The sequence below is a fragment of the Erythrolamprus reginae genome, chromosome Z (genome assembly GCF_031021105.1).
Source record: "Erythrolamprus reginae isolate rEryReg1 chromosome Z, rEryReg1.hap1, whole genome shotgun sequence".
NCBI lineage: Eukaryota > Metazoa > Chordata > Lepidosauria > Squamata > Dipsadidae > Erythrolamprus > Erythrolamprus reginae.
The window spans coordinates 122,662,894-122,673,970 of NC_091963.1; the positions used below are offsets into that span (position 1 = coordinate 122,662,894).

At 42.0% G+C, this 11,077-nt stretch overlaps 1 protein-coding gene across 1 annotated transcript; it reads left to right on the top strand.

Annotated features, from left to right (window-relative positions):
- Positions 1-1,449: 1,449 nt before the first annotated feature.
- LOC139154013 (olfactory receptor 14A16-like) lies at positions 1,450-11,077 on the top strand. Its single transcript, XM_070728441.1, has 4 exons — positions 1,450-1,465; positions 3,162-3,220; positions 3,568-3,612; positions 10,151-11,077. Exons 1-4 carry the CDS (start codon positions 1,450-1,452, stop codon positions 11,075-11,077), a joined length of 1,047 nt encoding a protein of 348 aa, XP_070584542.1.

Sequence of the window (11,077 nt, forward strand, 5' to 3'; positions counted from 1 at the left end):
GCCGCCCCACTCTGCGGGTCCTTGGTTCTGCTGGGGGTGGGGGGATCTGAACGCTTTCTGCTGGGGGTGGGGGGAGATCTGGACGCTCTCTGCTGGGGGTGGGGGGATCTGAACGCTCTCTGCTGGGGGTGGGGGGATCTGAACGCTCTCCCTGGCTGGGAGTGCTTTCGCTGCGAGAGAAGGCTTTCTCCGTCCATTTCGGGAAAGCGCGCCGCGCCCCTCTCGCAGCTCGGAACTGACAGGGCGCTGCTCTCTCTCTCTCGCTCCCGTGAGGCGGGGGGAAAAAAAGCAAAAAACCCCTTCTTGGGGGCTGTGAGAGGGGCGCGGCGCGCTTTCCCGAAAGGGACGGAGAAAGCCCTCTCTCGCAGCGAAAGCGCTCCCAGCCAGGGGGCTGCGAGAGAGGGCTTTCTCCGTCCCTTTCGGGAAAGCGCGCCGCACCCCTCTCGCAGCCTCCAAGAAGGGGTTTTTTGCTTTTTTCCCCCCCTGCCTCACGGGAGAGAGAGAGAGCAGCGCCCTGTCAGTTCCGAGCTGCGAGAGGGGTGCAGCGCGCTTTCCCGAAAGGGACGGAGAAAGCCCTCTCTCACAGCCCCCTGGCTGGGAGCGCTTTCGCTGCGAGAGAGGGCTTTCTCCGTCCCTTTCGGGAAAGCGCGCCGCGCCCCTCTCGCAGGTCAGAACTGACAGGGCGCTGCTCTCTCTCTCTCTCTCTCCCATGAGGTGGGGAAAAAAAAGCAAAAAACCCCTTCTTGGGGGCTGCGAGAGGGGCGCGGCGCATTGCGCGCCTATTTTAAAAGATCGCAGCCGGTCTGGGGGGGCTTTCCAGCAACCCCTGAACCCGGGTTGGGGGCTCGGGGGTTGCTGGAAAGCCCCCCCAGACCGGCTGCGATCTTTTAAAACAGGCGCCCCGCTTCTCCGCTGACTCCTGGCGAACTTCCCCGCTTTAGGAGTCAGCGGAGAAGCGGCGCGCCTGTTTTAAAAGATCGCAGCCGGCCTGGAGGGGCTTTCCAGCAACCCCCGAACCTGGGTTGGGGGCTCGGGGGTTGCTGGAAAGCCCCCCCAGACCGGCTGCGATCTTTTAAAACAGGCGCGCCGCTTCTCCGCTGACTCCTGGTGAACTTCCAGCTCCTCCTCCTCCTCGCTGGGAAGCACCGGGCACCCCTCAGCCGACGTCTTTTCCCCTCAGCCCTCGGGCTTGCACGCATTAATCGCTTTTCCATTGTTTCCTATGGGAAACAATGTTTCGACATACGAGCTTTTCGACGTACGAGCCTCCTTCCGGAACCAACTAATTTCGTATGTCGGGGTTCCACTGTATTACATGTCTGTCGTATTTTGTAAAATGTTGCCTAAATATTCCCAATAGAAACAACTCTGGCCTTATAAGTACTTCCTTCCTTATGATTCCTTCGATCATATTTCTAATTTCCCCCCAGAATTGTTTAACTGATGGACATGTCCACCACATGTGGTAATAAGTGCCTGGTTTTTCCCGGCACTTCCAGCAGATGGGGGAGAGTTTAGGATACATTTTAGACAGACGAGCTGGAGGAAAATGCCATCTGTAGAACATCTTGTAGATATTCTCTTTGTATGGGATTGAAAGTGTTACTTTGTAATTGACTGCCCAATTTTTTTCCCATTCTGGTAAATTTATCGTATATCTGAAATTTTGCCCCCAGGCTATCATACTTCCTTTTACTTCCTCCTCCGCTAGTTCTTGGTAGAGCAAATATTTGTATATTTTAGAAATTTGTTTCTCGTCTGGGCCCAATAGAATTTTGTCAAATGTACCAATTTTTTGGAATCCTTGTCTTTCTCTATCTTCTTTATATTTAGATCTAATTTGATAGTATTGGATCCAATCCTTTATCCTGCAGGTCCGATTTAGAAATTAATATATTATTTTCATCTAATACAGTGATCCCCCAGTTATTGCGTTCCCGACCATTGCGAACAGGCTAATTTGCGATTTTTCAACCCGGAAGTAAACAACACCATCTGTGCATGCGCGCCCTTTTCTTTCTATGGCCACGCATGCGTAGATGGTGGAGTTTGCCGGGCAGATCAGCTGCTGGGCGGCTTCCCTGGGTCTTCCCCCTCTTGCCGGAGTTTCCCCTTTGCGTGGGCGGCGGGGAAACCCCAGCCCCGCTTCCCAGCTGAGTGGTCCGAGCAACGGCGTGGGCGGGCGAAGAGTTCTTGCGGGGGGAAAGCCGCTAGCTGGCTTTCGGAGCTCCTCCGGCATCACCCGGCTTCTGGTAGAAGCCTTCTCTCTTTTTTTTCTTGCGACGAGCCCGCTTCTCCGGCCGCCGTTCGTGCCGCCGCCGCTTGTCCGGCCACTGCTCGTGCCGCCGCCGCTTGTGCCGCCGCTGCTGGTGCGGCCGCTGCTTGTCCTTCTCTCTTTTTTTTCTTGCGGCGAGCCCGAGCCGTTCCTCTCTCGACTGCAGCCGAGCTTCCCTTGGCCCCCTTTGGCCCCGTCGCCTCCTCCCCGCCTGCGAGACTCTTCTTCTCCGGCTTTCGGAGCTCCTCCGCCGTCACCCGGCTTCTGGCAGAAGCCTTCTCTCTTTTTTTTCATGCGCTTGGCGAGGAAAAGCAGGCGGCACGAGCGGCGGCAGCACGAGCGGTGGCCGGACAAGCGGCGGCGGCACGAGCGGCGGCCGGAGAAGCGGCGGCCGCACCAGCAGTGGCGGCACGAGCGGCGGCAGCACGAGCGGCGGCCGGACAAGCGGCGGCCGCACCAGCAGCGGCGGCATGAGCGGCGGCGGCACGAGCGGTGGCCGGACAAGCGGCGGCGGCACGAGCGGCAGCCGGACAAGCGGCGGCCGCACCAGCAGCAGCGACACGAGCGCCGGCAGCACGAGCGGCGGCCGTACAAGCGGCGGCCGCACCAGCAGCGGCGGTACGAGCGGTGGCCGGACAAGCGGCGGGCAGGCGGGCAGGCAGGCGGCTCCTCAGCTGTTGGGCAGGGGTCTTCCCAGGTGCGGAAGTAAAAAACACCATCTGCACATGCGCGGCCATGGAAAAAAGGGCGTGCATGCGCAGATGGTGTTTTTACTTCCGCAGCGCTACTTCGCGAAAACCCGCTCGTTGTGGGGGGTCCTGGAACGGAACCCTCGCAATGATCGGGGGTTCACTGTAATTGATCATATGTTATCTTATTTTTTAAGACCATTATTTTGGGGTATTTTACGGCCTCATTTGGCGAGATCCATCTTGGTATCTGCAGGTATTGGGGTTTTTGCACAGTTCGCCATGTTTCTATTAGGCTTTTTCTCATGAAGTGTTGCTTAAAATGTGTAAATGATTTGCTCTTTTTCCCAAATAAATATGAATGCCATCCGAATTTGAGGTTGAAGCCTTCTAAGGCTAATATTCTTTTATCCCTGAGGGTAATCCATTCTCTTATCCAATTCAGTGATGTGGCTCTGTAGTATAGTTTCCAATCCGGAACTCCCATCCCTCCTCTTCTTATGGTCTTGTAAGTGTTTGTATTTTAATCTGGCTTTTTTTTTTTTTGCTCCAAATGAATTGGTGTGTCAGTTTCCTTAATGAATCGAAAAATTTCCTAGGTAGTTTTATTGGTATTGTTTGATTAAAAAAAAGGATCTTAGGAAGCACGTTCATTTTTATCACTGCAATTTTGCCCAAAAATGAAAGTTGGAGTTTGGCCCATTTATCTAAGTTTGTTTTCGTTGTTTGCAAAAAAATTTCATAATTATCTTTGAATATAGTACTACATTTGGCCGAGAGAGTTATTCCTAGGTACCTTACTTTTGGAGCTGTTTTGAGTTCTAATTCGTTTTCTAGTTCTAGTTTTTGTTTTAAGGTCATATTTTTAGCTATTATTTTAGTCTTATTTTTATTTATTTTCAATCCTGGTACTGCTCCAAAGTCTTCTATTTCTTTTAGTAAGTATTTGCCCGATATTAATGGGTCCTCTAAAATAAATACCATGTCATCCGCGTAGGCTTGGAGTTTAAATTCTTCGTTTTTAGTTTTTAATCCTTTTATATTCGAATTATTTCTTATCTTGATCAATAATGCTTCTAATGCTGTTATAAAGATTAATGGTACCAATGGGCATCCTTGACTTACGCCTTTTCTAATTTCTATCTCCTCGGTCATTTCTTTATTAATTATCACTTTTGCTTTTTGATGGGTGTATATTGTATTGATTAAACCTACTAATTGATTGCCAAAATTCATTTTTTGAAATTGGATAAAATATCTCCAATTAACTTTATCAAAAGCTTTTTCCGCATCCACAAAAACCAAAGCTGCTTGTTTTCCAATCTGTACATCGTAGTATTCAATTGTGTTTAGTATTGTCCTGGTGTTATTTTTGATTTGTCTATACGGTAAAAATCTGCTTTGGTCTGAGTGGATGATTTGATTTAAAATTGTTATTGTAAGGAAAACAGGATGCAGAGGGAGTATTAGCTAGGTTCACTATCTTGAGTTATTTACTAAAGGAATAATAAAGCCAGGATTTTAAAAAAGCTAAATATTTTTTTTTCTAGGATTAGACATCAAAACTTGTACCACAAGCCAGATGTACATAGGATTCCATATTTCCCAAGCTAATTAATATATATATTGGGAGTATACACTACTACATGTTTAAATTTGGATCCTGAATGACAGATTCAAAAAAAAATAGATCAATTTTACTTGAAACCCTTTGGAATTTCCTCTTATATATTGCATAACTGAATACACATGGTTTTAGAAGGAACTTCAGAGATTATTAGATACTTGTAACTGACATTTTGTGGCATATGCGTGTGTTATGGGATATATATATATATATATATATATATATATATATATATATATATATATATATATATGTATGTAGATTGTTCTGAGTTCGGGTTTTGCCCTGTGTAATATTTTGCATGTCTATGCGACGTTTTGGCGAAATCACATTCACCATCATCAGGCTGAAGTTCCAATCTTTGTGTTGTTGTAAATGGAATGTTAGCAACTGTCATTTCTTCCTAGTATATAGTGTGGGGGTGGAGATTTGTTTTGAATGTAGCAAATAGATTGGGTGATTATGTTTCAGTGATCTGATTGGTTGGTGTAATCATAATTATTAGAAGGAATGACATGGAGATTTTTATGGAGTGTTTTGTTTAAGGCTGATTTCCAAATATAAAATTCTAAAATCATAATTATTAGAAGGATTGACATGCTGATTATTATGAAGTGTTTTTTTTATTTTTAAGGCTGGTTTCCAAATTTCTGGTAGGCGGGACGTGTCATCTCTTTTATTTATGCAAAGGGGTCTCCTCTCAATTTCTATAGCTTCTAGAGAAATTCTTCTATATAAATTCTCTGTTTTGTGGAGTAATTTAGTTTTTTCAAAGTCAATTTCGTGCCCTGTTTTTTTAATGTGCTGGACAAGGGAGGAGGTCTTTTCTTCTTTTTTGACTGCATTCACATGTTCTGCTATGCGTTGGCTCACTCTTCGGTTAGTTTGTCCAATGTATGTGGCTGCACATGTTTTGCAAGGGATTTCATAGATTCCTTGGTATTCCAATTGGATTTTATCTTTGGGGCTCCTTAGGATATTAGATATTTTTTGGTTAGTGCAAAATGAAGTTTTGATGTTATGTTTGTGCAGAATTTTACTAATTTTATCCGTGGTGCCTTTGATGTAAGGAAGGATGGTGGTGCCATTGTCCTGTTCTTGATCTTGTTTTTTGGGGGGTGTCTCTTTTTTGATTAGGTTTGTTATTGTTTTCTCTTTGAATCCATTAGAAATTAATACATCTTTGAGTTTGTTCAATTCAGTTTTTAAGTGCTCATGGTCAGCTAAGCGTTTGGTTCTGGTGATGAGAGTTTTGGCCACTGAGGTGATTTGTGCAGGGTGGTGGTGTGAGTGTGCATTTAGATAACGGTTGGTATGGGTTTTCTTTTGGTAGATAGTATGTCCTAGGCTGCCATTGGGTTTTTTATAGACCAGTACATCTAGAAAGGGAAGTTGATCATTGATTTCTGTTTCCATAGTAAACTGTATTTTGGGGTGTAGGCTGTTGAGATGTGTGAGGAAATTGTCTAGTTTTTCTTTACCATGTGGCCAAATTACAATGGTATCATCAACATATCTCAGCCAAATTTTGGGTTTGTATTTGGCTTGCTCTAATGCATTATTTTCGAAATATTCCATATAGAGGTTGGCTATGACAGGTGATAGAGGTGATCCCATGGGGGCTCCCTCTATCTGTTTATATCTTTGTTCATTATAGATGAAGTATGTATTGGTCAGGCAGTGGTTGGTAAGGTCTAGGATATATTTGGGGGGTTTGTGTTTGTCCTGGATAGCTGTCAGGCTTCTTTAATAGGTATTTGTGTGAACAGGGACACGACATCAAAACTTACAAGTAGGTCATCGGGTTGTAGGTTTTGTTTTTTAATTATTTGTATAAAGTGGAATGAATTTTGAACATATGAGGTCATAGTTTCTGTATATGGTTGAAGGTATTTGGCTAAAAATTTGGCAAGGTTTTGTAGAGGGGAGCCTATAGAACTGACTATTGGCCTGAGAGGTATTCCTTCCTTGTGTATTTTTGGAAGGCCATAGAGTTTTGGACATATGGAAGATTTTTCTCTGGGGATGATTTTTTGCTGGATTTCTTCGCTGATGGGAGAGGCCCTTTGCATAAATAAAAGAGATGACACGTCCCGCCTACCAGAAATTTGGAAACCAGCCTTAAACAAAAAAAAAACACTTCATAATAATCAGCATGTCAATCCTTCTAATAATTATGATTTTAGAATTTTATATTTGGAAATCAGCCTTAAACAAAACACTCCATAAAAATCTCCATGTCATTCCTTCTAATAATTATGATTACACCAACCAATCAGATCACTGAAACATAATCACCCAATCTATTTGCTACATTCAAAACAAATCTCCACCCCCACACTATATACTAGGAAGAAATGACAGTTGCTAACATTCCATTTACAACAACACAAAGATTGGAACTTCAGCCTGATGATGGTGAATGTAATTTCGCCGAAACGTCGCATAGACATGCAAAATATTACACAGGGCAAAACCCGAACTCAGAACAATCTACATACATATACCCGTGAAAATTTACGAAAACAAATATATATATATATATTCGTAGATTTTCACGGGTACAGGTATGATGGTCTTGGTATATTCGGGTTTCTTCCCATGTAGGATTTGGAAATTTATGGCGACGTTTCGACGATGTCTCACTCGTCATCTTCAGGCTGGTGTTTCTGTCCTTGTTCTCAGGCGAACACTTCAGTGTTCGCCTGAGAACAAGGACAGAAACACCAGCCTGAAGATGACGAGTGAGACCTCATTGAAACGTCGCCAGAAATTTCCAAATCCTACACGGGAAGATACTCGAATATACCAAGACAGTCATATATATATATATATATATATATATATATATATATATATATATATATATATATATATATATATATATATATACATGATTTTAAAAGATACAGTATAAGAATACACACACACACACACACACACACACACACACACTGATACAATTCATGTTTGTTCTTCCATTCTGGCAATAGTTCTTGTAAAATAATTAAATTATTTCCAGTATGCTTATATATGCCCCCCTCATAAATTATTATTTTGATTATTTCAGAATCTTTGTACAGTGATACCTTGTCTTACAAACCCCTCGTCGTACAAACTTTTCAAGATACAAACCTGGGGTTTAAGATTTTTTTGTCTCTTCTTACAAACTATTTTCACCTTACAAACCCACCGCCGCCACTGGGATGCCCCGCCTCCGGACTTCCGTTGCCAGCGAAGCACCCATGTGCAGCAGGAGAATCCCAGCACTGCAAAAACGGGTACTTCGCTGGCAACGGATGTCCGGAGGTGGGGTTTCCCAGCGAGGGGGAGCCTCAGTGAAATTGCAGCATCGCAAAAACACAGATGTCCAGAGATGGGGTTTTGAGGACTTTGATGTTTTTGTGATGCTGCAATTTCACTGATACGCCCTTCGCCGGGAAACCCCACCTCCGGACTTCTGTTGCCAGGGAAGTGCTCATTTTTGTGATGCTGGGATTCCCATGCTGGGTTTTCCCATGGAGGGGAGCCTCAGGGGAATCCCAGCAGCGCAAAAACGGGTGCTTCAGCTGGCAAAAGGGGTGAGTTTTGGGCTTGCACACATTAATCACTTTTCCACTGATTCCTATGGGAAACATTGTTTCATCTTACAAACTTTTCACCTTAAGAACCTCGTCCCGGAACCAATTAAGTTTGTAAGACAAGGTATCACTGTAGTTTAAATTTCTTAAATAAGAGTCCCAAGAGCAGCTGATATGCTTAATACAATAGTCCCCTGATGATAATAATTCTATGCCCTGGAGAAATTCAGTTCATTATTTAAATGTGAAAATATATTACAAACAATTGCATAAGGACTGCCTCTTTCTTCAGAAATCACAAATTTTCATTTCCTAACAATGAAAAAACAGATGAAACAGACAAATTCATCAGATCTTAGATGCATTACGTGAGTAGAATTGATTGGACTGGGTTGGAAAAATATTCACAGAGAAAATCAGTAAGTTATTCCTAAATCTCTCCGCACCTCATTTAATTAGTCACTTCTTTCGATTGTTTTGATATTCTCTCTTTTTTTAGTGGAATATCAGGAAGCCAAGAGGGATTCTATTTCATTCTAATGAAAATTCACTGAAGCAGGCTAATCTGTGAGATGATGACAGGCCCAAACTGACTGAACTCCACAATTCAAGTAGGGTCATCTCCACTATTATTGACTCATTATAAATTGGGCTTTAGCTTTTGATAATTGTCTAGCTTTGATCATCATAATTTGATGATGATGATTAGTGCTAAAAATATTAATAAGTTCTGGGCAACATTCAAATGTTTATCACTTATATATTACTTATTTTCCTCAAACTGGAAGAATTTTTGTCCAAATGCTATGTAGAAGAGAACTGTTTTTTAGCCATTTACAAGTTGATAAAATGATAGGGAGAAACCTGATTTCAGGATCAAGCAGTACCATGTATGTGGCATTGGCTCAAAGTAAGTATCTGCCCAGAGTCATTGCCCTTTATGTACAATTTTATTGGTCAGAAAGTACTTCAAATATTCCTTCTATCTTATTTAGTATAAAATAAATCCTCACTATCCAGAAGATGATGACTATAAAGAAATAAAGATCTGCAGCTATTCAGAGTTGATTTTTAAAAGGTGGCTTGGAGCACGCAGGAACAAATGTAGTACTGTCTTTCAATATTTTTCATGTGATGAAACTATATATTTCATCATTAATTTTTGATTAGTGATTCTGAGAGATATACTGTAGGTCCTTCCATTAAACAGTTCCACTAAAATGGCTAGGGACAGAAGACCTTTAATTGATTTACTGCCTTCAGTCATTCAACCACATTGATAGATCTCTCCCCACCCCCCACCCCGTGATAATCTGCCCTAACCTGGTCTTTCAAATCTTCCAATAGTAGTAATTTCTCTAATAAGATAAACACTGATGATGTTAAGTCCTGCTTTCAGGTCCATCTCCTCCAGAGTCATATTGGTATTCATATTCTGGTGTTTCACCTTATTTACTTAAAATGTTTTATCTTGTGGGTGGGTATTGCTAAAGTTCCACACATTTCAAAATATCTCAGTTGTGGCCTTGTAGAAAACCAAAATGTCACCTCCAAAATTCTGTGATTATGATTGCATGGCTTTATTTTATTTCTAAAATCAGTAATGAAATGTGAAAGGCATTCTGCTTCCATTTCTACTTTTATCACCTCCAAAATTCTCTGAAATGTTCCAAAGTCATTCTCCTGAAGTTACTTTTATAATTACTACTCAGTGGGAGATATTTTGATGGGAGCAGGAAGGGGAGCATAGCAATTGAAATGGGAGAAAAATTGCCTCTATGAAACCAATTCTTCCCACTACATCTAGAAAGGCTAAAAAGGAAGTGGAAAATATGGTGCTCCATTGTCTCTCCAGATGATCATATGGAAACATTTTAGTTATAATACTACAGAAAGTTATTTTAAGGCACTCAAGCCATTTTTAATCTGTTTTTCCCCTAGATTCTGTGAAACTATTGCTGTGCACACAATGTTTCAGAACACATCTGCATCTACATTTTTGCTTCTAGAATTCTCAAAGACATGGGAAATGCAGATTCTGCATTTCACTGTGTTCCTGTTATTGTATTTAACAATTGTAACAGGGAACATTTTAATAATTTTTGCAGTAGCATTTGACCGGTATCTTCATACACCATTGTATTTCTTCTTGATGAACTTGGCTATACAGGATTTGTGCTCTATTTCAGTTATTATTCCCAAATCCATGATCAATTCCCTTCTGAATACCAGGGACATTTCTTATTTTGGATGTGTTGCTCAGGTTCTTTTGCTTTTCTTTTTTGTATCATCAGATTTTTTTCTTCTCACAGTCATGGCATATGACCGGTATATTGCCATCTGTAATCCACTACATTATGAAATGGTGATGAACAAGCAAGCTTATACCCAAATGATTGCAACAGTATGGCTTGCTGGTCTTGTTTATGGGATTTTACATACAACTGCGACTTTTCTGACCCCTTTCTGCTCTAATGTGGTAAATCAATTCTTCTGTGAGATCCCCCAGTTACTTAAGCTTGTCTGTTCTGACTCATATTTAATTGAAATTGATATTTTAATTTTAAGTGTTGCCATTGGGATAGGTTGCTGCTGCTTTATTATTGTGACCTATATATATATCTTCATGGCACTCCTTCAAATCCCTTCCATGCAAGGAAGGAAAAAAGCATTTGCAACCTGTGTTCCTCACATCATTGTATTTTCTATGTTTTTATTTTCAGGAAGTATTGCTTATTTGCGACCAACTTCTGACATTCCATCATATCTGGACTTGATTTTCACAATAATATATTCAATCCTTCCTCCTCTGCTGAATCCAATTATTTACAGCATGAAAAACAAGGCAATTAAAAAAGCTCTCTCAAAACTATTCAGCGGAAAAAACTGTTTTCATCCAGATTGA